Here is a 26,140-nt window from a genome sequence, read left to right as displayed (position 1 = left end):
TGCATACCACATTGGTCAGACACCACCTGAAGTCCTGCGTGCAGCTCTGGAGGCCTCACTTCAAAAAGGACGTGGTCAAAGCTGAGTGGATGCCAAGGAGAGTGAGGAGGCCGATCTGGCTACCTTCTCTGTCTTCGAGATGCTTTGCTTCTCCCAAAATGGAGAGCTGAAACAGACGCCTCATATGAATAAATTAAGCTGCTTTATACTGAATCAGCCCATCATGGTCAGCGTTGTCCACCCAGACTGGCAGCTTGGTGTAGTAATCAGGAGCAATGACTTCTAATCTGGCGAGCCAGGTTTGATTCCCTGCTCCTCCTCCACATGCAGCCAGCTGGGTGACCTTATGATAATAATGTTTACACTTCTCAACCTCTTTAGTTCCTAGCTTGTCTTACAGGTTGGGTTTGTTCCTTCCCTTTTTTGAATACGTAGATTTCTACTAGAGGTTAACATAAAGCAAGAAGAAGAAAATTTTCTTGTCTTCAGAAACCAGAGCCAGCTTGGTGTCATGGTTAGGAGTGCGGACTTCTAATCTGGCAAGCCAGGTTTGATTCCCTGCTCCTCCTCCACTTGCAGCCAGCTGGGTGACCTTGGGCTCGCCACAGCACTGATAAAGCTGTTCTGACCGAGCAGGAGTATCAGGGCTCTCTCAGCCTCCCCTTTCCCCACGAGGAAGTCCTCTGGCCCAGAACCTACACATGACAATATTTCCCCGGGCTGTGCAAATCTTTGAGATTTGCCTAGAAATGTCCCAAGCTGAACCCCGCCACCTTCATAGCCCCATTGTTTACATTTTTTGCTCCTTTGGCAATGAAAGACTGCCAGTCTCTTGTTCTTGCACAATAAATCTGTTAGAGCATTCTGTACATTTTCTGGCCCCAGCTGCCCTAGGAGAATCCGTGTCTTAAAAGATCCGGCCTTTGCTCACCTGACTGGGGCCCCAGATGAGCAGGTTGGTTGCAAGCCCGATGGAGGGGTTTGGCCTGGGTGACATCTCTGATGCTTCCTCTCTCCTCTCCCTCTTTCTGCCCCCTCCCCAGTCGATGGAGGAGCTGAAGATGTCTGGATCAGTTACATCCTACGACCAACTGGTGAGGCAGGTGGAGGCGCTGAAAAAGGAGAATACTCACCTCCGCAGGGAACTGGAGGACAACTCGAATCATCTCTCCAAACTGGAAAATGAGACTTCAGATATGAAGGTGGGCATCTGAAAGAGGGCAGGAGGGAAGCCGCTGGCACAAGGCAGAGCTTGGGTTTTTGTGCTGGGGTAGGGGGACTGAATGCTTGGGCCTGTCCAGCCGGGCTATTCTTTTCCCCATATGCTTGTACCAAAGAATGCTGGTCATCTAGCATCCCTGTAAAAGTTTGGGCGAGGTCCTTCTGAAAAACTATTGCTCCATCACACAAGCAGGGAATCTGACAGAACTGCCAGCTCTGGGTTTGAAAAGACCTGGAGATTTTGGGGTGCAGGCTGAGGAGGGTGGGGTTTGAGGACAGGGAGGGTTTCAGCATGGCAGAGTGCCTTAGAATCCACCTGCCCAGGTGCCCATTTCCCCCAGGTGAGTTAATCTCTCCAGAAGTGCTGAAATACAATTCAAAACAACAGTCCTGTGATTCAGCATACAGGTACCTAATCCCAAAAGAAATGCAGGGATAAAAAGTACATATTGTGTCCAAGAACCAATACCCAGCTCATTTTGGCTCCTGGCCTTACTTGGTAAAAGGTAAAGGTATCCCCTGGGCAAGCACCGAGTCATGTCTGACCCCAAGGCTGAGTCAACCCTGAGCTGGCTGCTAGGATCGAACTCCCAGCCTCATGGTTAGAGCTTTGGACAGCATGTCGGCTGCTTTTCCACCCTGCGCCACAGTATAAGTCAAATTGAGCACTCCATTAACTTAATAATAACATACAGAAACATTTAGAAAACTGACCATACAAAGAATGGACCTTACTCACATTAGAATGTTCACCCATGGAGTAAGTGGCATCTCATTTTCCAGTGGTACAACATAGGCAAAATATTTCCCTTGTACCTTTGTTTTACATGTATTTTGCTTCTTTTTCTGTTGTTCCAACCTTTTGGGTTGCCTGTCTTGTGCTGGACCATGTTTTACTCCTGTTGTGTGGTTATGCTCCTGCCACAAATTCCATGAAGTTCTGATTTTCTGGGAGCCAAAGGTATCTCCCTGCCACCTATACTTTTCTAGAGCTTGACCCTGACTTGGCCTCTCAAACGCTGTAGTCTTTCCTCCTTGGGAGCTTCATGTTTTCAGGCCCCTGTTATTTCTCTGCATCAGGAAGTCCTGAAACACTTACAAGGCAAACTGGAGCAAGAAGCCAAAGTGATGGTGTCTTCGGGGCAGATGGAGGTTTTGGAGCAGCTGAAAGGTGAGTGCCTGCCTCCAGGGTCCTTGTGCAGATTCTGCGTTTCTGCAGAAATTGAGACAGCTCCCCCCCCCCCGCACTCCAACACCCCGACAGAGGTTTGGTGCTAGGAGCGGATGACCATCCAGCTCACATTTGAGAGAGGGAAAACCAAGTTTAGTCCTTGAACTAGATTGCAAAGACAGGATTAAAAACCTGCAAAAAGGCTGTGCGCAGGAGACAAATTCCGAGAGTGAGGAACTGTTGATGGGAGCTGGGTGCGAGGCACACGAATATGGAGCGCACCAACTCCCTCCCCCCTCCTCCTCCTCCAGGCTTGTAGTCAGAATTCTTCCTTGAGCCTGATTCTTCCTCTGCCAGTTGATAATCAGCAGATTTTAACAGCAGGTGCTTCGCCCAGAAATGTTGCTCCTGTTTCTCATCCAAAGCAGGACAGTTTCGGGGGAGAACCCCCACATCCTACTTGTCCATTTCCCATATTTCCCATCGTTTTGTTGTGAGATTTTGTGAAAACGTGTTGTATGCTATGAAAATGGGAAAGGTGTCCATTTATGCAGTACCCACATCTGCACCACGTTCCTTTCTTCAGCCCCCACCCCCCAAAGGGGGGCTTTTTATATTTAAGAGCTGTCAGAAATGGAAATATCACTATATAAAAAATCTTCCAACAAGGATTCTCGTACCTTATGTGGAACACAACCACATAAGGTGTGTCTGTAGAACACAACCACATAAGGGGGGGGGGCTGTCGTTGCACACACACACACACACATACATACATGAAGAAAGAGATTCCTTCTCCCCTCCCACATTCCTCCCTTGCCTCTCCCCCTTACTACTCACTTCCCTGACGTCCTTCTTGGTCCCTCCGCCCCCTCTCTCTCTCTCTCACACACACACAAGACTTGCTCCTTTGATTATTGTAATTGTGGTGGAGGGGAGAGGCCATCCCATTAGACCAGGGGTGGCCAAATGGTGGCTCTCCAGATGCCCATAGACTACAATTCCCATGAGCCCCTCATGGGACTCGTAGTCCATGGACATCTGGAGAGCCACAGTTTGGCTACCCCTGCATTAGATGCAGTGATATATTGGTGGCCACCAAGGAACTGCTGGAGCGGGAAACAGTTTTGAAATCATGCCCTCCCTCCCCCAAACATGGCCCTTTGTTCCTGCTCCTCTCAGTTCTCCCTCCATCGCCCAGTTCCTTCTGACAGATGTTCTCATTTCTTTTCTGATTAATTTGCAAAGTCGTATTTTTGACGTCTGTGGGCAGTCCCCCCTTGTCTGGGGGTGGCTTCGTTTTGCGGCTTTTGTAAATCACTCAGGGAGGGAAAGCCAGTAAACTACTCGACTGAATGATTAAATGCTAAATCCGTGAGCAGTTATCCACATTGTTTGGTCCTACAACAACAGCAACCCTGTTTCTTATATGCTCTGCCCGCCAACCCACCCACCTTCTTCCTGCAGCTCTCCAGATGGACATCACCAGCCTGTACAGCCTGAAGCTCCAGCCGCCGGCCCTGGGACACGGTCCAGAGGACAGCCCCACCCACTCGGTCACCCTCCAAAGGAAAGAGAGCCTGGGGGACTTGAGTCGGGCCACCCTCCGGTTCCTGGAGGAGCTAGACCGGGAGAGGTAAAGAACGGAGTGGGTCACGGGGGCTGACGGGTCTTCCTGCCTCCCGTCCCTTTCTCTGCACTATCCATCCCACACCGCACCCCCCATAATAGGAAGCGTTGCAGGTTGAGCATGCTGCTTGATGGAGTGGTCACCTTAGAAAGACAGGTGGCCGCAGTCCAGAGAACTTGGGCCCAGCATTTAGCCACAGAGGTCCATGCCTTCGTTACATCTAGACTACTGCAATGCACTCTTCGCGGGGCTCCCCTTGAAAGGCTTTCAGAGGCTGCAGCTAGTGCAGAAGGCTGTGGCTAGATGGTTGGCTGGGGTTAGCTACCGGAAGCATGTGACCCCTCTAATACAGCAATATTATAATAAATGGAATACAGAAATATACAATATTATATGGTCTAGCTGTCGAACTTGGATTGGGGAGATATTATAATGATATATATTAATATCTTCCCCAATCCAAGTTTGACGGCTACACCATATTAGCATTCTCTTGCCACCTGCTCATCCCATTGCATAAAGTTTGCCCTTCCTCTCTTCATACGTATTTTTTGTCCCCATTTCTTCTCCACGTCTCTGGCCTTATACCCAGAAAAAGACCCTTCCCAACCTAAGGAACAAATTGCATGCTTCAGCTAGGACCCCTTTGCATGAAAAAAGCATGACTCAATTTTTGCCGCTGCATTTAGAAAGCTGCCTGAGATCCCAGATCCATCTGCTTCGTGGCTGCCCGTTCTGGCCCTCCAAGTTCTCTGGCACAGAGAATAAGAACATAAGAAGAGCCCTGCAAGATCAGACCAGTGGCCCTTCTAAACCCACGCCCTGTTTCTCACCGTGGCCAACCAGTTCCTCCTGATGGCCAAAAACAGGAGCTCAGGAGTAGAGAGGCCTTCCCCTGAGCTTGCCTCCTGGCTCTGGGATTCAGAGGATTAGTGCCTCTGAATGTGGAGGTTCCCCTCAGCCGCCATGACTAGTAGTCACTGATGGACTTTCTCCTTCATGAATCTACTTAATCCCCTTCTGAATGTGGCTCATTCCTGTGGCAGCTAATCCCACGTTTGAATCACTCTCTGTGTATAGAGAGTTTCATTTTGCCCATCTGGAACCTCCTGCCCATCCACTGCATTGGCTGCCTTCCAATTGTAGTGTCTTGAGAGAGGGAAAACAAGTTCTCAGCGGAAGACGGTCAGATCTTCTATGTCCTGGCCTCAACCCAACGCTTGGCGGAAGAGCTCCGTCTTACAGGCGCTGGGGAGCTGAAGATGTTCCAGCAGGGCCCTCAGCTCTTTCAGGTCATTGCACCAGGCAGGGGCCAGGGCCCAAAAGGCCCCCCCGGGGTCGAGGCCATGACTGTGGTTTGTCCTGCCTTCTCCGGTCAGGATTTAATTGTTAAGTTTGAACTGCAGGGCTGGACTACAAATGATGAAAGCCATGCTTCACAACAAGGACCACGCTCTGCTGTCCAAAGCTGTCCGTGTTAAGATTTAATACTCTCCTCTTGTTCAAATTGTAAACTGTGCATTGGTGTTATTGTGTATATTTTCTTTGAGTATTTATTTGAATGGTGTTCATCCGTGCGAATTTGAGTTTCTTCATGCCATTAAAGGTCATCTGCACCCTGACTGTGACATGTGTGACCCCACTGTTTGTCTCCCTCCGTTATGAGAACCGTGGACCTCCTTTTTCGGTGATCAAGATCCTTTAAGGGCAAAACTAGGTCGGAGGGTTTCCGCAGCTGTGACCTGCGGCTGCTCCCATTTTAAGGTGATTTAAATATGCCACAAGGGGTAGGGCCACAGGCAGGTTGGCTGAGGCGTTCCTCATGGAAGAAACAGATGTTTTGGACCCCTGAGAAGGTGCGGGTGGGGAAGAAGAGCATTGGGATTGGGCCCTCACAGAATTTTAAAGTGGCTTTAAAATGGTGGTCAGGCCTGTGAATGCCGTCGTGTGGAGATGCAAAGGATCGAACCTGGGACCTTCTACATGCAAAGCCAGAGCCCGCCCATCCTTCTCTGCCATTCCTTGTGTCCTCCTCTGGATTTCTGTCTGGTTCCCCCACCCCATTTCTTCTTTCTCTGATTTCCGTCCCCCCTCCCCCGGCCCCAGGTACTTTCTGCTGAGCGAGATTGAGAAGGAGGAAAAAGAGAAACTGTGGTATTACACGCAGCTCCAGAGCCTCTCCAAGCGGCTGGATGAGCTCCCGCAAGTGGAGACGGTGAGTGGCCCACTGGCACAGCAGGCCGTGCGTCCCAAAGAATTACAGAGGCCTCCCAAGTTCTGATCCCGGGAGGGGGGGGGGAGAGGTTGCTTAAGTATAAAAACAGGGCCCAAATCAAGGTTTGGGTTTGACTTCTGAGAGCCACTTTCTCAAGACAAAAAGAAACTGAGATCCTAAACCTTACTGAGTTATATTTAGGGGGGGGGGGGATCATGTATGTAAGAGAAGCCACGTTGGATCAGGCCAATGGCCCCTCCGGTCCAACACTCTGTGTCACACAGTGGCCAAAACCCAGGAGCCACCAGGAGGTCCACCAGCCGGACCAGAATCTGAGTGTGACACTGGAGACCTCACTGTTGTTGGGGCCCCCGGCCACGAGTGCCGGCCACGGGGCTTCCTCCCATTCCCGCCAGGTGCAGCAGCTGGCATCCTGCCTGCCGACCCCCCGGCCCAGCCACTGTGCTCCATGCAACGGTCACCTCCAGGCTGGAGTATTGTAACTGGCTTTATGCAGAACTACCCTTGAGGCTAACCTGGAAACTCCCCTGGCCCCAGAATGCGGCTGCATGGAGCCTTACGGGAACCCTGTGCATGGCCCACATAGGACGTGTGCCTGCTCACTTGCATTGGCTCCACATTGGGGGCCAAATCAGATTCAAGGTTCTGGCTCTTACTCTTAAGTCCCTCAAGGGTATCTTTGGGACTGCCTCTTCCATTGCAATCCCCACATGGCATTAGATGCAGTGACCAACTTCAACTTAGGATCCCCGGTCCCACAGAGCTCAGCCTCAACTAGAGCCAGGGTTTGTTCTGCCCAATGAGACCAGAGTCCTGTGGGAACCTGCAGCAGTCCTGCAGGGCTTTGCAAAGTGGTTGAGGTTAACAAGAGCGGACATCAGATCTCTTGGAACACCCCACCTGCATTCCCACCTGCCAATCCGTTCTTTGGGAAATTACATCATGCTCTCCTCCGTCCCAGACAAGGGTTTTTGTGGGCAATATTAGACTCCAACTTGTTCCAAAAATATTTTAGATTGTATTTTAGTATTTTATGTAATTTTAAAGATGTTGTAATCTGCCCTGAGTCATCCAAGATGGGGTGGAACAGAAATTTGAATGAACGAATGAATGAAAAATGCAAGTAATGATGAAGCATCTACAGGTTTTGCTTTTGACATTTCTTCAAAATCCCTAAATGAATTGCATCAGTCTCTGTGGGTCAGATGCAGAAGTGTCCATGTTTTGCAAGCCAAATGCCGACCAAGGATTTGCATGAGAATCCCCCTTGAAAGAGCTCTAACAAGAAACTATAAACAGCTCAGAGAATCATAGAATAGAATATAGAATCATGGAATCAGGAAGGGGCCATGAGGGCCATGTAGTCCAACCCCCTGCAGGATCAGCCTCAGCATCCAGGAGTAGGACCTGTCCAGCCGCTTCTTGAAGACGGCCAGTGAGGGGGAGCTCCCCACCTCCTTAGGCAGCCCCTTCCACTGCTGAACTAGACTCCTAGAATCCTAGAGTGGGAAGGGGCTATGCAGGCCATCTAGTCCCACCCCCTGCTCAGTGCAGGATCAGCCTCCAGCATCCAGGAGAAGTATCTGTCCAGCCTCTGCTTGAAGATGGCCAGTGAGGGGGAGCTCCCCACCTCCTCAGGCAGCCCATCCCACTGCTGAACTAGACTCCTAGAATCCTAGAGTGGGAAGGGGCCACGAAGGCCATCCAGTCCCACCCCCTGCTCAGTGCAGGATCAGCCTCGAGGATCTAGGAGAAGGATCTGTCCAGCCAGTGAGGGGGAGCTCCCCACCTCCTTAGGCAGCCCCTTTCACTGCTGAACTAGACTCCTAGAATCCTAGAGTGGGAAGGGGCCATGCAGGCCATCCAGTCCCACCCCCTGCTCAGTGCAGGATCAGCCTCAAGCATCCAGGAGAAGGATCTGTCCAGCCACTGCTTGAAGAAGGCTAGTGAGGGGGAGCTCCCCACCTCCTTAGGCAGCCCCTTTCACTGCTGAACTAGACTCCTAGAATCCTAGAGTGGGAAGGGGCCATGCAGGCCATCTAGTCCCACCCCCTGCTCAACGCAGGATCAGCCTCCAGCATCCAGGAGAAGGGTCTGTCCACCCGCTGCTTGAAGACGGCCAGTGAGGGGGAGCTCCCCACCTCCTTAGGCAGCCCCTTCCACTGCTGAACTAGACTCCTAGAATCCTAGAGTGGGAAGGGGCCATGCAGGCCATCTAGTCCCCCCCCCTGCTCAGTGCAGGATCAGCCTCCAGCATCCAGGAGAAGGGTCTGTCCAGCCGCTGCTTGAAGACGGCCAGTGAGGGGGAGCTCCCCACCTCCTTAGGCAGCCCCTTCCACTGCTGAACTAGACTCCTAGAATCCTAGAGTGGGAAGGGGCCATGCAGGCCATCTAGTCCCACCCCCTGCTCAACGCAGGATCAGCCTCCAGCATCCAGGAGAAGGGTCTGTCCAGCCGCTGCTTGAAGACGGCCAGTGAGGGGGAGCTCCCCACCTCCTTAGGCAGCCCCTTCCACTGCTGAACTAGACTCCTAGAATCCTAGAGTGGGAAGGGGCCATGCAGGCCATCTAGTCCCCCCCCCTGCTCAGTGCAGGATCAGCCTCCAGCATCCAGGAGAAGGGTCTGTCCAGCCGCTGCTTGAAGACGGCCAGTGAGGGGGAGCTCCCCACCTCCTTAGGCAGCCCCTTCCACTGCTGAACTAGACTCCTAGAATCCTAGAGTGGGAAGGGGCCATGCAGGCCATCTAGTCCCACCCCCTGCTCAACGCAGGATCAGCCTCCAGCATCCAGGAGAAGGGTCTGTCCAGCCGCTGCTTGAAGACGGCCAGTGAGGGGGAGCTCCCCACCTCCTTAGGCAGCCCCTTCCACTGCTGAACTAGACTCCTAGAATCCTAGAGTGGGAAGGGGCCATGCAGGCCATCTAGTCCCACCCCCTGCTCAACGCAGGATCAGCCTCCAGCATCCAGGAGAAGGGTCTGTCCAGCCGCTGCTTGAAGACGGCCAGTGAGGGGGAGCTCCCCACCTCCTTAGGCAGCCCATCCCTCTGCTGAACTAGACTCCTAGAATCCTAGAGGGGGAAGGGGCCATGCAGGCCATCTAGTCCCACCCCCTGCTCAACGCAGGATCAGCCTCCAGCATCCAGGAGAAGGGTCTGTCCAGCCACTGCTTGAAGACGGCCAGTGAGGGGGAGCTCCCCACCTCCTTAGGCAGCCCATCCCTCTGCTGAACTAGACTCCTAGAATCCTAGAGGGGGAAGGGGCCATGAAGGCCATCTAGTCCCACCCCCTGCTCAACGCAGGATCAGCCTCCAGCATCCAGGAGAAGGGTCTGTCCAGCCGCTGCTTGAAGACGGCTAGTGAGGGGGAGCTCCCCACCTCCTTAGGCAGCCCCTTCCACTGCTGAACTAGACTCCTAGAATCCTAGAGTGGGAAGGGGCCATGCAGGCCATCTAGTCCCACCCCCTGCTCAGTGCAGGATCAGCCTCCAGCATCCAGGAGAAGGACCTGTCCAGCCGCTGCTTGAAGACGGCCAGTGAGGGGGAGCTCCCCACCCCCTTAGGCAGCCCCTTCCACTGCTGAACTAGACTCCTAGAATCCTAGAGTGGGAAGGGGCCATGCAGGCCACCTAGTCCCACCCCCTGCTCAGGGCAGGATCAGCCTCAAGGCTCCAGGAGAAGGATTCCTGCAGGAGAAGGATTCCTTTGCTGCCAACAGGAGCCACTCCCAGCCCTCCTTAAAGTGACAGCTTTTCAGAAACTGAAAGAGAGCCTTCCTGTCCCCTCTCAACCTCCTCTTCTCCAGGCTGAACATTCCCAAGTCCCTCCGCCTTTCCTCCTATAAAGCTTGGTCCCCAGGCCCTGGATCATTCTCGTCGCTCTCCTCTGCACCCTTCTATTTTGGCCCCCCTTTTTTTTAAAGGGAGGAACTCTTCAGAAGGGCCAGAGTAGGAGGGATGGGTTCACTGGCTCTGCATGCAGAAGGTCCCTAGTTCAGTCCCTAGATCCTGCAATTAAAATACTGGAGAAAGAGCCTCTTTTGTCTGAGGCCCCAGAAAGCAAGCAAGTGGCAGCCAACGCTCCTGGTTGCCAACTCAGAGTTGGGAATTTTCTGAAGGCTTTGGGAGTGAGCCTGGGGAGGACAGGGTGTGTGATGGGGAGCAACAGACCTCAGCAGGTTCTAAGGCCACACGAGTCCAAAGTGTCTCCAATGAAACTGGTCTCTGCTGTCTGGAGATGAGTGGCAATTCAGGAGATCTGCAGGCCCCCACCTGGCGGCTGGGAAACAACTTTGTATGGCTTGGATGCTCTTAGGAGATCTGAACATCAGTTGGGGCCTCCACCAAAGCCAAGACGGACCAGGCCTCAGATCCAGCCCTGTGTGAGGATTCAGAGGGACCCCAAAGCCGGTTTAAGGATGAGTGGGGCTTTAGCAGAGTACAGCTGGTGCAAGCACTTGTGCTGCAACAGTTGGGCCTTTGGAAGCAACCAAAAGCATCTGTTTTTCATTCTTGAAAGTAAGGAACACAAAGACCATCACGGCCCCCTAGCCCCCAGAACTGCAGGGCCCACAGCACGTGCTACGTGTCCTGCTCGGGTAAACTGCTCCTGCTCAGATGCACACTGGCCTCTCTAATCCAGACTCCGCTGCCCTTCCCTGTCCAGTTCTCCATGCAGATGGACCTGATCCGGCAGCAGCTGGAATTCGAAGCCCAGCACATTCGCACACTGATGGAGGAGCGTTTTGGGACCACCGACGAGATGGTGCAGAGGGCCCAGGTGAGGAGTGAAGGGAAAGTGTGGCAAGTGACTTCTTCCTCCTGCTCACCGCGCCTTGGCGCTTACGGTGACTGCTGAGGACAGAAACGTGCTGGGCTCAGTTCGGCTCTTCCCCTTTCTACGTGTTGGGCATTAGCAAAGCTTTTGTCCCACAATATTACGTGGGTTTTGTTTCTGTCCTGGGCTTGCCAGTTCTCACTGGCCCAGATGTGCAGCTTCTGTCTTTCTTTAAAAAAAATGAAGAAGTTATTTTAGCCCTAGCGGCAGGTATGCTCCTCGCCCTGCGTCCTTCCTGTCTCAAGACGAATCACCTGACTCTCAAAATCCTTATTTCCACACTATGGGGTGTGCTCACTGTCCAGGGTCTGATCAATTCAGAGTGCTTCCTTGTATCTTTAGACAAAAATCCCATTAATGGGGGGGGGGGAGAAAACACCCCTTTGCCTTTGTGACCAACACACAAAATAAGGGGAAGGGATGAGCAGGACTTTGAAAATTGGGGACCAAATGGGCAGCCCCCTTTCCCTGTCCCTGGGAGGAGACTGGCCGCTTTGAGACCTTGCGATGTCCTCCATTTGCAGATTCGGGCATCTCGCCTGGAACAGATTGACAAGGAGTTGATGGAAGCCCAAGAGAAGGTGCAGCAGGCCGAGCCTCAGGTAAGGAGACACCTGGATGCTCAGAAACGGAGTGGGGGGGGGCAGAGGCAGGAGGTTGCCCTGAGAAAACCGCAGGGCTCCGTTCCTTGAGCTGTCTGGTGCTCATCGGGCCGTTCAAGCACCGCTGTTGCTCCACTTGTGGCACACCTGGATTGCTCGTGCATCCCCCACCTCACAAAAGAGATGCCCTGGACAGATGTGGTTGCTGAAAAGCTCAGCATGAGCCACAAGTGATCCCAGGCACTGAACATTCCAGGGCGCACCTGTCACGATGGATGGGACTGAAATGGGTTCCCAGCTCCCTGTTTGCCATTCCTGGTTCCCTCTTTGTCATGCCCGCACCTTCAGTTCTGCCACCAGGGGGCGTTCCGGGGAAGGGGGATCTCCCGGGGGTGCCGGGAGACCCAGCCCTTGAGGGCCGGAAGCTGGAGGATGAGCAGCCTGGTACCAGCCAGGCTGAGACCCAGCCTCTTACATAAAACCTCGGGACAAGATGCTCACCCGCCCTGAAGACTTGCCAGACGCCTGTCAGCTCGCTGTCAAGGTAGATAGGGCCCAGGTGTACCGCCTTCCTCCGATGAGGACTAGGACCGGCTGCAAGCCCTCTGGCTGAGGGCTGCCCCACCTGGCTTGGCTGGACTTCAGGAGGGCCCTGAGGCAAGGTCCTTTGTGGGTGTCACACTGCCCGTCTCTCCAGATGACTCCTTCTTCCCATCCGTCACAGCGAAGCTCTGCCTGCCTGACTCCTGGTTTCCTGATCTCAACCTGACAATGCTTCTGGCTCCAGACCCTTGGCTCGGCTCCGACTATGTCCCTGGCTTCTTTGGCTTTGACTGCTTCTCTCGGTCTGAGCCCCGGCTGGGCTAGATTCCGCTCCTCCCCCTGCCTACTGTGTGAACTGTCTCCCTGGATCCCCAACCCCTGGGCTAGACTCTGGTCTCCGGATTGTGCAGCCCTGTCTCGGTACAACAACTCAGCCAAGGAGGTGTGGTCTGGGAGCGCAGCACCCTCTTTGCCTATCTAGTGTTCAAACATGGCTAGTGTTTAAAGAAAAAGAGCCTCTTGTGGCGCAGAGTGGTAAGCGGCATAAATGCTGTCTGAAGCTGTCTGACCATGAGGCTGGGAGTTCGATCCCAGCAGCCAGCTCAAGGTTGACTCAGCCTTCCCTCCTTCCGAGGTCGGTAAAATGAGGACCCAGCTTGCTTGCTGGGGCGTAAACCGTAATGACTGGGGAAGGCACTGGCAAACCACCCTGCATTGAGTCTGCCAAGAAAACGCTGGAGGGCGTCACCCCAAGGGTCGGACATGACTCGGTGCTTGCACAGGGGATACCTTTACCTTTTTTTATACCTATTACTAGAGCCTCTTGGGCACAGAGTGGTAAGGCAGCAACATGCAATCTGAAAGCTCTGCCCATGAGGCTGGGAGTTCGATCCCAGCAGCCGGCTCAAGGTTGACTCAGCCTTCCCTCCTTCCGAGGTCGGCAAAATGAGTACCCAGCTTGCTTGCTGGGGGGTAAAATGGTAATGACTGGGGAAGGCACTGGCAAACCACCCCGTATTGAGTCTGCCAAGAAAACGCTGGAGGGCGTCACCCCAAGGGTCAGACGTGACTCGGTGCTTGCACAGGGGATACCTTTACCTTTAAAGAGCTCTGCACGCCAAAATCAGCCTCCCTCCCCAGCTCGTATATCATATAAAGACACGAAGCTGCCTCATGCGGAATCAGATCTCCTGTCCCTCTAGGGCCATATTCTTTGCTCAGACTGCCAGTGGCTCTGCAGGGTCTCTGGCTGAGTTCTCTCGGAGCTCCTCCTGCCGGATCCTGAACTGGAGATGCTGGGGATTGAACCCAGGACCTTCTGCATGCCAAGGAGATGCTCTCCCCACTGAGCCACAGGCCTTCTCTAGGGCTCTCCAGGGTCTCAGGCCTGATCCTTTTAACTGGCGATGCGGCCAGGGTCTGAACCTGGGACTTGCTGCATGCCAGGCAGAGGCTCTTCCCCTGAGCTCCAGGTCTTTCCCTTGGTGGCATCCCAGGAGATAGGAGATTGCAAGCGGCTGCAGGAAGGCCTTTTCCGTGCGTTTCTGAACGATATCTGTGCGTGGTCAGGCTGGAGTAAAGAGGGAACCAGACACTGCAAACCACAGATAAGAAACGGCAAGTGGGAACCCCCCTCAGTGCTCCCAGCCCCCGATGTGCGCTTCAGGGACTTCTGCCACTCGACACACAACAGATAATGCACAGCCTTGAAGGTGGGTGGCTAGTTGGGACAGTTGGCCTCCTCCCTATCATTCTTCCTCAGCAAGAAACCTTCTCCCCCCCCGCCCCAATCTGGAAAAGGCCGTTTGGTTCCTGGGTGGCGGAGAAGGAGCAGGCTGATGCTGATGCCTCCTGGCCCTGGAGCCGATGCTCTTGGCCAACAAGAACAGCCTGTGTGGCAGGATCCGTCTCGGCATCAGCCTGTGGCTTGACTACCGCCTGTGGGGAAACAGAGCTGTTTTCCAAGCCTTTGCTAACAAGGCTTGCATTACCATCATGTCTTCCGAAGAAAGTCATCTTTTATTCTCGAGTATTTACTCCCAGGTAGGCGAGCAGCCCTGAAATCCTGCAGCCTGCAATCAAAGTACAAAGCAGTAAAAAAATGCGAGGCCTGCATTTTGGAGTCTTGAGAAGGGCAAAAAACTAACCTGCTGGGGGTGAAGCGTTGCAGGATCAGTTTCTTACCTGAGGAACTCAAAGTAGGGTTGCAAATTGCCTAGAGAAGAAATGACCTTTCCCCTTCATAGGGGCGAGATAGGATGTTCTTGTGAAGTTCCAGTCGATATTCCTAATAAGCAGACTTTGTTGAAGAAAATCTCTTTGTTCAGGAAAAAGTGAAACCGGACACCATCAATTTCTTGCTAAGACTAAAGCATCTCTACCCCCCCCCCCCACCCTTATTCCCTCTGATCCCGATTTTGGACATGAAACCTCTCTTCTCACAGCAAAATGAAAACTCAGCGCCAGATGCTGCTGCTCAGCCTGGACCCAAAGTGCATGGAGATACTCTCTGCCCAGCTACTCGGCAGAGTTACACCCTTCCCCTTCCGTGCTCCCCATCTCCTGAACCCTCCATGGACCCCCACACTACCAGCCTAACCAGTTCTCTCAATGGCCACACTGGAGAGTCAAGGTGCTGCGCCCCCACCAAGGCCCAGGGCACCCAAACTCTTCTTGCACATTGGCCAGAAGAACATTTGCAAAATGAAGCTGTTGAGGCAGCAGCCGGAAGGTTTAGAATCCTTAATAGCAGAGAAAGTATTGCTTTTCTTTTTTCCATTTGATTTTTTAAAAAAGCTGCTGTTTCCGGCTTTCACAACAGCCAGCCTGGCTTCATCGTCAAAGTGTCGAACTAGGACCTGGGAAACCTAGCTTTGAATCTCTGCTCTGTCATGGAAGCTTGCTGTGTGACCTTGGGTCAGTCACAAACTCTCAACCCAGCCCACCTCCCAGGGGTGTTGTGAGGATGCAGTGGATGTGAGGAGAAGGATGTTCCCATTGGGGAGAAAGGTGGCATGTAAATAAGTAACTTTTTTCCAGAAAGAGTGTTGAAAATGAAGGATGGCTTCTAGGTCACCAGTAGCATCTTTATTTTTGAACAGACTGATGGGTTAAAACTTTAAGAACATGAGAGAGAGAGAGAGAGAGAGAGAGAGAGAGAGAGAGAGAGAGAGAGAGAGAGAGAGTTATATATTTATTTGATCCTGCTCCTCCTCCATAGATCTCGGGACTATAAATGTGGTTCCTTTGAACATTCCTTTGAGGTCGGCTAGGCTGTGGGAGATTATTGATCCAAGTTAACTTCATGGCAGAGTGAGTGATTTGAACCTGGATCTTGGCCGTCATAGGGTAATATTCTAACCAGTCTCCTACAGAGACTCCAAAAGAAGAGAGTGGAGGAGGAGGAATGTGGGCCAGATCATGGCAGTGGGGAGGTAGATAATGAAGGAATAGTGCAACTTTGGCTGGTAGTGAATAATTTTACAAGTAAACCAAGTAAATGGTTTTTCAAGATTTGGGACAAGACCAGCCAAAATCCAGCACTTTGAAGAGAGCTTATGTGGTATAGTGGTTAGAGAACAGGGTGAGAACTTGGAAATTCAAAGCCCCTCATTTACTGGCTGACTTTCCTCAGCTTGACCTAGAAGAAGAAGAGTTGGTACTTATATGCCGCTTTTCTCTACCCAATGGAGTCTCAAAGCAGCTTACATTCACCTTCCCTTTCCTCTCCCCACAACAGACACCCTGTGAGGGAGGGGAGGCTGCAAGTAATCTCAGGGCTCTCTCAGCCTCACCCACCTCACAGGGTGTCTGTTGTGGGGAGAGGAAAGGGAAGGCGACTGTAAGCCACTGAGACTCCTTCAGGTAGAGAAAAGCGGCCTATAAGAACCAACTCTTCTTCTTCTTCTTCAGTAATATCAGGGCTCTCTCAGCCTTCCCCTCCCTCGCAGAGTGTTGTGGGGAGAGGAAAGGGAAGGCCAATATAAGCTGCTTTGAGCCTCCTTTGGGTAGAGAAAAGCGGCCTATAAGAACCAACTCTTCTTCTTCAGTAATATCAGGGCTCTCTCAGCCTTCCCCTCCCTCGCAGAGTGTTGTGGGGAGAGGAAAGGGAAGGCCAATATAAGCTGCTTTGAGACTCTCTTGGGCAGTAAAAAGCAGAGTGCAAACCCCCCAGCTATTCTTCTTCTTCTTCAGTAATCTCAGGGCTTTCTTAGCCTCACCTCCCTCACGGGATGTCTGTTGTGGGGAGAGGAGGGGAAAGCGAATGTAAGCCACTTTTGAGTAGAGAAAAGCGGCATATAAGAACCAACTCTTCTTCTTCAAAGAAGGGCTTCCTCACATGGAGCACTGAAGTGATTGGGCCTGACCCACTGAGGTGGGTCAGACTTGTGGTGACTCTATTCTCTCGGCCCCTGCAAAAGTGGGCTTCCCCACTCCATGACTCAATTTTGCACAGTGTGATATTGCCGGGAGGAGTGAAGCCACCGGGAAAGGACTGGAGGCTGCTCAGCACAAGGAGATCTGTCCCAGAAACCAGCAGGGTTTCCTCGTTTTCCTCATCTCGCCAGAGGGATGCCAAGCCAAGCGAGAGAGCGTTCGGCTGTTGTGGGAGTCCCCAGCGGAAAAGGGGCAGTTGCCATGGAGACAGGAAGTAGGCTTACAAAAGGATGGCGAGGCCTTGGCATGCTTACGCAACAGAGTTTGCTCGTAATGCCCAGAGTGCAATGGCTGTGCTTTTAAGTATACTTGGACATGAGCCAGTGGTAGCTCAGGTTTTGTGTTGGCCACACATAGGTCATAGAATCATAGAATCATAGAATCATAGAATCATAGAATCATAGAGTTGGAAGGGGCCATACAGGCCATCTAGTCCAACCCCCTGCTCAACGCAGGATCAGCCCTAAGCATCCTAAAGCATCCAAGAAAAGTGTGTATCCAACCTTTGCTTGAAGACTTCCAGTGAGGGGGTGCTCACCACCTCCGTAGGCAGCCTATTCCACTGCTGAACGACTCTGACTGAGAAAAACTTTTTCCTGATATCTAGCCTATATCGTTGTACTTGAAGTTTAAACCCATTACTGCGTGTCCTTTCCTCTGCAGCCAGCAGAAACAGCATCCTGCCCTCCTCCAAGTGACAACCTTTCAAATACTTAAAGAGGGCTATCATGTCCCCTCTCAACCTCCTTTTCTCCAGGCTGAACATTCCCAAGTCCCTCAACCTATCTTCATAGGGCTTGGTCCCTTGGCCCCAGATCATCTTCGTCGCTCTCCTCTGTACCCTTTCAATTTTATCGATGTCCTTCTTGAAGTGAGGCCTCCAGAACTGCACACAGTACTCCAGGTGTGGTCTGACCAGTGCCGTATACAATGGGACTATGACATCTTGTGATTTTGATGTGATGCCTCTGTTGATACAGCCCAAAATGGCATTTGCCTTTTTTACCGCTGCATCACACTGCCTGCTCATGTTTAGTTTACAATCCACAAGTACCCCAAGGTCTCGTTCACACACAGTGCTACCTAGAAGCGTATCCCCCATCCAGTAGGCATGCTTTTCATTTTTCTGACCCAGATGCAGAACTTTACACTTATCTTTATTAAATTGCATCTTGTTCTCATTTGCCCATTTTTCCATTGTGTTCAGATCTCGTTGAACTCTGTCTCTATCTTCCGGAGTATTTGCCAGTCCTCCCAATTTGGTGTCATCTGCAAACTTGATGAGTAGTCCCTCCACCCCCTCATCTAGATCATTAATAAATATGTTAAAAAGTACTGGGCCGAGCACCGAACCCTGAGGTACCCCGCTACTCACCTCTCTCCAGTCTGATGAAACACCATTGACAACAACTCTTTGAGTGCGGTTCTCTAACCAATTCCCTATCCACCTAACGATCTGAAAATCCAGATTGCAGTCCTTCAACTTATCCATCAGAACATCATGGGGAACCTTGTCAAAAGCTTTACTAAAATCCAAGTAAATGACATCAACCAAATTTCCCCGATCCAGCAAACCTGTTACTTGGTCAAAAAAGGAAACTAGGTTGGTCTGGCAGGACCTGTTGGAGACAAATCCATGCTGACTTCCTTGGATCACCAAATTGTCCTCCAGATGTTTGCAGATCGCTCCCTTTAATATCTGCTCCATTATCTTCCCCACAACAGAGGTCAGACTCACTGGTCTGTAGTTTCCCGGGTCATCCTTCCTCCCTTTTTTGAAGATCGGAATAACGTTTGCTCTTTTCCAGTCCTCCGGGACATCTCCAGTCCTTAAAGAGGTTCCGAAGATGATGGACAAGGGCTGTGCAAGTTCTCTGGAAAGTTCTTTGAGTACTCTCGGGTGCATTTCATCTGGACCAGGGGATTTGAACTCATCCAGTGCAGCTAAATGCCTCTCGACCACCTCTCTATCCATGTTAACCTGCCACCCAGACACTATCCTTTGGCTACAGCCATCTCTAGATGTGCCTAAACACTTTGACCTGTGGGAAAAAACAGATGTAAAATAGGCACTAAGCCTTTCTGCTTTCTCTGCATCTTCCGTTAGAGTTTGTCCATCCGCACCCAACAGCGGGCCTATTGCCTCCTTTACTTTACGTTTGCTCCTCACGTAACTGAAAAATCTTTTCTTGTTACAATGGGCTTCCCTGGCCAATCTTAGCTCACTCTCAGCTTTGGCCTTTCTGATGATTGATCTACAGTGCCTAGTAACCTGTAGGTACTCTTCTTTAGAGCTCTGTCCTTCCCTCCATTTCCTGAACATTTTCCTTTTCTTTCTTAGTTCCTCTTGAAGTTCTCTGTTCATCCAAATAGGCTTCTTAGAGCTCCTGCAGTGTTTTCGTATTTCTGGAATAGTCATTGATTGAGCATGCAATAGCTCTTGTTTGAGTAGCACCCACCCTTCACATGCTCCCTTCCCTTCCAGCATTCTCGTCCATGGTATGACACTCATCATGTCTCTGAGTTTATTAAAGTTTGCCCTACGAAAATCCAACATCCGCGTCTGGCTACAAGCTTCCTTGGCTCCCCATCTCAAAAGGAATTCTATGAGGACATGGTCACTTCCCCCTATGAGGACATGGTCACTTCCCCCTAGGGTCCCCACCTCCTTCACCAAAGGAAGAGGTGCTTAAAGCCCGCCTCGTAGCTCTTCCCTGGCACATTCATCCCCTCACCCAGATCAAAATTGTAGGCATGAAAGGGTGAGGGTTGTGACTCTCCAATTTTAATTTGGCTGATTCTTGGAGGGCCCCATGGCTTTGAAACTTTGCAGATGGCGGCTGCCTGGGTTGGGTTGATGCCAGTCCATGTGAAAGGGAGTTCTGATGGACGATGCTGAATGTGCGCCAGCAGTGCAGCCATATGGCGGCTACAAAGGCGAGCGCATGGCTGGGAGCGCAGAATCTAGAGTGAGGGAGGCTTTCCTCCCAGTCTATTCCGCATTAGTTAGATCTCACTGGGAACGCTGCGTCCAGTTCTGGGTGCCGCAGTTCAAGAAGGATCGTGACAAACTGGAGTGTGTTCAGAGAGGGGCGGCTGGGGTGGTGGAGGGGTTGGAATCCGTGCCTTACGAGGAGAGAGCTGGGTCGGTGTGGCCTGGAGAAGAGGAGGGCCAGGGGTGAGAGGGGGGGGTGCTTAACTCCCTAAACGGCAGACGTGTCAAAGAGGGGGCCAACTAGTTTACTGCGGCTTTCGAGGGGTTCAAACAGTAGGGAAATCTAGTCCAACCCCTGCTCAATGCAGGGTCAGCTTAAAGATGGAATCTGCTGCCTCGGAGTCCCCTGGTGGAGTCCCCTGCTGCCGCGAAGGAGCCCCTGGGCCCGGCAGAAGTCCACCCAACACACACACACACACACACACACTGCTCTTCCCCCTGCCCAACCTTGCTTTATGTTAACCTCCAGTTGAAATCTACACATTCAAAAAAGGGAAGGGAAAAGAAACAAACCCAACCTGTAAGACAAGCTAGGAACTAAAGAGGTTGAGAAGTGTAAAAACTATTATCATAATATATTAAATACACACTTTATTGCACAGCAATTAAAAACAATGCATTAAAATATCAATAGAAAATACTCTTTGCCCATGAGGCTGGGAGTTCAATCCCAGCAGCTGGCTCAAGGTCGACTCAGCCTCCCATCCTTCCGAGGTCGGTAAAATGAGTACCCAGCTTGCTGGGGGGTAAACGGTAATGACTGGGGAAGGCACTGGCAAACCACCCCGTATTGAGTCTGCCATGAAAACGCCAGAGGGCGTCACCCCAAGGGTCAGACATGACTCGGTGCTTGCACAGGGGAGACCTTTAGAAAATATACGATGAGTGACGCAAAATATGCCAGGTAGCAAAATGTCTTCTAACAAAATGACCTGACACGTTTTATTATTATTATTATTATTATTATTATTATTATTATTATTATTATTATTATTATTATTATTATTATTATTATTTAATTTTTAGACCGCCCTTCTCCAAATAGGTCTCAGGGCGGTTTACAACATAAATAGTTAAAACACAATAAAATCCCCATAAAAACCCCAATTAAAAGTTACATATAACATATCACATAACATATAGCGGTGGTGGTCACAATTCTGATCTTAGTTCAGCCTGGTGGAGAGAATAATGTTCAGAAGAGGGTGGCACCAATACAATACATCTAACCATGATCTCGGTGTTAGAGATCTCAATATTGGAGGGGATCCTCTGATGGATTAGTGGGAGAGCTGCCCTGGCCTCAACCATATGCCTGGTGGAAGAGCTCTGTCTTGCAGGCCCTGCGGAAAGCTGGTAGATCCCGCAGGGCCCTTAGCTCTTCTGGGAGCTCATTCCACCAGGTTGGGGCCAAGACTGAAAAGGCCCTGGCCTGGGTCGAGGCCAGGCGAACATCCCGTGGGCCCGGGAGAACCAGTAAATTCATACCCGCAGAGCAGAGTGCCCTGCGGGGGGCATAAGCAACCAAGCGGTCTCGCAGGTAGACGGGACCCAGGCCGCGTATAGCCTTAAAGGTCAATACCAATACCTTGAATCTGATTCGGAAACAGACTGGTAACCAGTGCAGATGACGAAGCACCGGCTGAATGTGGGCCCCTCAAAGGTGTTCTAGTGAGGACCCTGGCAGCCGCATTTTGGACCAGCTGTAACTTCCGAGTCAAAGACAAGGGAAGGCCCATGTAGAGCGAGTTACAGAAGTCTAATCTGGAAGTGACCGTTGCATGGATCACTGTGGCCAGGTGTTCCGAGGACAGGTAGGGCGCTAGTAGCCGGGCTTGGCGAAGATGGAAAAATGCTGTCCGAGCTACATTGGTGACCTGAGCCTCCATAGAGAGGGAAGCATCAAATGTCACTTCCAAATTCCTGGCAACTGGTGCAGGTGTTAATTGCACCCCGTTCAGGCATGGGAGGCGCACTTCCTGGTCCTGCCCTCTTCTGCCCAGCCACAGGACCTCCGTCTTGGAGGGGTTGAGTTTCAGGCGACTCTGCCTGAGCCATCCAGCTACCGCTTCCAAACAGCTGGCAAATGTATCCGGGGTGGAGTCCGGCCGGCCGTCCATTAGGAAGTAGAGCTGGGTGTCATCCGCATATTGGTGGCATCCCAGCCCATAGCCCCGGACCAGCTGGCCTAGAGGGCGCATATAGATGTTAAAAAGTGTGGGAGAGAGTATCGCCCCCTGCGGAACCCCACAAGGGAGCTCACAAGGGCTCGACATACTCTCCCCCATCGCAACCCTCTGCGTCCGGTTCTGGAGGAAGGAGACCAGCCATTGAAGCGCAGTCCCCCTTATTCCAGCTCCGGCGAGGCGGTGTACCAATAACTCGTGGTCGACCACATCAAATGCGGCCGACAGGTCTAGAAGCATGAGAATGGCGGAGCCGCCCCGATCCAGCTGGCACTGGATATCATCCATGAGGGCGACCAGCACGGTCTCCACCCCGTGGCCAGGGTGGAAGCCAGACTGGTATGGGTCGAGGGCCGAAGTTTCATCCAAGAAACCTAGGAGTTGGTCCACTGCGGCCTGCTCTATCACCTTACCCAGAAACGCCAAATGCGAAACTGGGCGGTAACTGGCGGGGTTCCGCGGGTCCAATGATGGCTTTTTCAGTAAGGGGTGTACCACTGCTTCCTTGAGCCCCTTGGGAAACTCTCCAGATGTTAAGGAGAGGTTGACAATCTCCCTCAAGGGGCCTCCTATCCGCTGGTCACCCGATTTGAGCAACCAGGATGGACAGGGATCCAAGGGGCAAGTGGTCGCCCTCACTGAACCCAGTAACTTGTCCACTTCGGTTACAGAGAGCTGCCTGAAGCCATCAAACACTAACCCCCTTGACGGCCACGGAGCTTCCAGTTCACTAACTGTATCAATCGTGGCAGGTAGGTCACGGCGGAGCGACAGGACTTTGTCCGCAAAATAGCTTGATAATGCCACACAGCTCAGTTCCAATTCCCTTATTGTTTGTCGCCCTTCTTCCAGGGCGGTAAGTGATCTAATTACCTTAAATAATTGGGCTGGGCGAGAGCTTGCGGACGCAATTTCTGCGGCGTAGAAGTCTCGTTTCGCCACTTTCACCGCATTCTCATACGCCTTCATAAGCGTGCGATGAGATGTCCTTGTAGCTTCGTCACGAGTCTTCCTCCACACTCGCTCAAGCCGTCTCACTTCCTTCTTCCTCTCCCGAAGCTCCTGGGAGTACCATGGAGCCTGTTTGAGGCGAAGGCGGAGAGGGTGCCTAGGAGCAATCTTGTCAATGGCGGCCGTAAGGCGGGACTGCCAGTCCTCCACCAAGGCCATCAATGAGGTGCCGGAGGGCATCGGGTCCCGCAGGGCATTCAGGAATCTCTCGGATTCCATGAGTCTCCGCGGGTGGACTAGAATACTTCCATCACCCAAACGGAGAGGGGGTGGTATCCTCAGTCGAGCCTTCAGGGCATGGTGGTCTGACCATGGAACGATGTTATTCGCCACCAGATCTACTGCTACACCTGCACCAAAGATCAAATCGAGGGTGTGACCAGCCTGATGGGTGGGACCAGCAACAATCTGCGAGAACCCTAGTGTCTCCATGGCTGACACTAGATCCAGGCCAAGTCCTGAAGACGGCGCATCCGCGTGAACGTTGAAGTCCCCCAAACTAAAAGTTTTGGGTACTGCAACGTCCAGGCAGCCACCGCCTCCAGCAGGCCTGGCAGGGAATCTGGAGGGGCAGTGGGAGATCGGTACACCAACCAGATCGCCACGTTCTTGACTGATTCCCACCCAAGACCGACACACTCAATCCCCGGAATCGTTGGCGCAGGGAGAGCCCTGAAGGAGAAAGTCTCTCTGACCAGAATTGCCACCCCCCCTCCCCTCCCATGGAGCCGGGGTTGATGCAGGACGGAAAACCCAGGCGGTGCCAGATCTTTCAAGGTGACGGTCTCACCTTCGCGCACCCAGCTTTCCGTCACGCAAAGCTTTTGATCCAAGATCCAAGTTTTGATCCAAGATCAATCTTCTTCAAAGGTCAGTAACAGATCCACATATACATAAATAGCCACAAGGTTGACCAAAGGCCTGGGTCTATATTGTGAGGGACAGAATTCACAATCAGCAGGTAGACCTCTTTCTGTAAACCTTTCCTGAAGGAAGATCTCTGTGGGGCTGTGTTCTCCAAGCCCCTCTTTCTAAAGATTTTTCAGTGGGTTGTTTTTCTCCCCCCCCCCCCAGCTCTGCGGAAAACTACCCAATGTGGAAGGGGACGGCAGCCTCGAGGTCCCCACCCATCCTGACGAAGGGGAGACTCAGCCACACAGCAACAAGGTAAAAAGTTTTCCTGTAAAGGGAAATGTTTTAACGGAGAATGCCGAGTGGTTGGCCTGGCAGGCCACCTTCTCTGCCCCTTTCCCTCCGGGGCCTTTCTCGTGAGCCACAGCTGTTGGGTTCCTTGTGGAGCTGCATGTTCTTTTGCAAAGACGGATTCAGAAAGGCAAGGGCCAAAGGGAGGTGGGAGTAAAGTTAGGGATTCCACCCTTCGGAGCAGCCACTTTCTCTGGGGGAAGTGATCTCTGCAGCCTGGAGACTGGGGGTAATCGTGGGAGATCTACAGGCCCCACCTGGAGGCTGGCAATGACTCATTCTCTGAGATTCCCAGAGGGCAAGACTAGCAGATCAAAAGAGCTAAAAGGGGAGGTTTTGGCTGAGTGTTATGAGAACTCGCTCTACGCCGGCCTATCCCTGTCTCTGATCCGGAAACTCCAGCTAGTGCAAAACGCAGCTGCTTGGGTCCTCACTGGCATACCTTGGAGGGCCCACATCCAGCCTGTGGGAAGGCAGCTGCATTGGTTGCCAATTGCTGCCCGGATCAGGTTCAAGGTTCTGGTTTTGACCTTTAAGGCTTTACGCGGGTTGGGACCCACATACCTGAGGGACCGCCTACCGCCCTATATCCCCCGCAGGGCTTTATGCTCAGCGGGGGAGAATCTCCTGATCGTTCCTGGCCCTAGAGAACCGTGCCTGGCCTCAACCAGGGCCAGGGCCTTTTCGGTCCTGGCCCCTACCTGGTGGAATGAGTTCCCGGGTGAGCTGCGGGCCCTGCAGGATTTACCAGCTTTCCGCAGGGCCTGCAAGACGGAGCTCTTCCACCAGGTTTTTGGTTGAGGCCGGGGTCAGTGAATGAGTGCCAGCATTCCCCCCCCTTCCCCCCGGACCTAGTAAGTTAGATCTGCTCCCCACCCTCCCTGCCGCTCTGATAGCAGGGCTGGGAATAAGGAGAGCTCCCGCCATGTTGGGATTGTTTTAAAGTCTTTTAATGGGTATTTTAATGGGGATAGGACTGTTGTGACCCGCCACGAGCCTACGGGGAGTGGCGGCAAATAAATCTAAATAATAATAATAATAATAATAATAATAATAATAATAATAATAATAATAATAATAATAATAATAATAATAATAATAATAATAAATGCCCTGATAAGAAAGAATAGTGTGACTGGGGCTTCCCTTGCCTAAACTGCAGGAGAAAAGATTTCAGCTGAATGTTAGGAGGAATTGTCAGCCTGACCTAGGTGGGCCCTTCTGTGATTGAGGTTTTCAAGCAGAGACTGGGAAGGAGGGTTCTGGATTTCCTGCGTTGAGTGTGGGATGGTCTAGGCGGGCTCTAACACCCTTGTCCACTCCAGAACTTTGTATGACATCCATGGAGAGGGGGACTACTGATTAAAAGGAGAGGCTTGTTGGAATCTGGGCCTTTTTTGCACTCCCACAAGGCAGACCCTGCACAGTGGCACATACCATGGGAAAAGACCAGAGAACGTACTTTTGTTATGGAATATTACTTCACGGCTCTTCTGTGCAAGATGGGAGAGGCGTGACCTAAGTTGAATTGGGAGGAGGGAAGAAGAACCGTTTAAACACGAAATCAAGAACACGGGTCTGTGCAAGAGGTTATTCTGCAAAGCATAGCAGAGAGCAGGGGGGACGGGGGCTTCTCCACCCTTCCCCTACCCCCTAAAACCCCCTTTGCCAAGCTGACAGAGGGAACCCTTGTTCACAGGGCTCCCATGGGCACTGAGTGACCCAAAGGCGCCAGTTCACAAAGTTTTATGTATTTTATGTTTATATATTCATTCGATTTATATATATACCGCCTACTCCTGGACGAGCCGGCTCGTGGCAGTTTACAATTTATTTGTTGTTGGATTCATATTCCACCCTATTTCAGTTAATATTAAAATTTTAGAATAATAAATACAGTATTAAACATTTTATATTGACCATTGTGCCGTCTTCGTGGGGGGGGGGGAGGGATTCAAAGCTGCAAGATAGATTTTCAGCCCAGTGGGGCTGGGCAGAGAGGATAGCGGTTCTGATTCTCCTGACGTTGCTCCTGGCCTCATCCATAGCTCTGCCTTGCCAGCCCGGAGGAACTA

General features: G+C 51.9%; 1 protein-coding gene across 5 annotated transcripts in view; it reads left to right on the top strand.

The window, feature by feature from the left end:
* The window catches only part of APC2 (APC regulator of Wnt signaling pathway 2), an 88,904-nt gene that overhangs the window by 33,956 nt on the left and 28,808 nt on the right, over positions 1 to 26,140 (top strand). For all 5 annotated transcript variants that reach the window (XM_077331412.1, XM_077331414.1, XM_077331415.1 and 2 more), the window contains exons 2-8: positions 1,044 to 1,202; positions 2,302 to 2,392; positions 3,860 to 4,028; positions 6,129 to 6,237; positions 10,918 to 11,031; positions 11,613 to 11,690; positions 23,937 to 24,029. In XM_077331412.1, coding sequence (XP_077187527.1) covers positions 1,044 to 1,202; positions 2,302 to 2,392; positions 3,860 to 4,028; positions 6,129 to 6,237; positions 10,918 to 11,031; positions 11,613 to 11,690; positions 23,937 to 24,029 — 813 coding nt within the window. The remainder of the gene's footprint in view (positions 1 to 1,043; positions 1,203 to 2,301; positions 2,393 to 3,859; positions 4,029 to 6,128; positions 6,238 to 10,917; positions 11,032 to 11,612; positions 11,691 to 23,936; positions 24,030 to 26,140) is intronic.

Source organism: Paroedura picta, chromosome 4, assembly GCF_049243985.1.
Source record: "Paroedura picta isolate Pp20150507F chromosome 4, Ppicta_v3.0, whole genome shotgun sequence".
Lineage (NCBI taxonomy): Eukaryota > Metazoa > Chordata > Lepidosauria > Squamata > Gekkonidae > Paroedura > Paroedura picta.
Note: the sequence above shows the minus strand (reverse complement) of the source record. Positions and strands in the feature narration are given on the sequence as shown.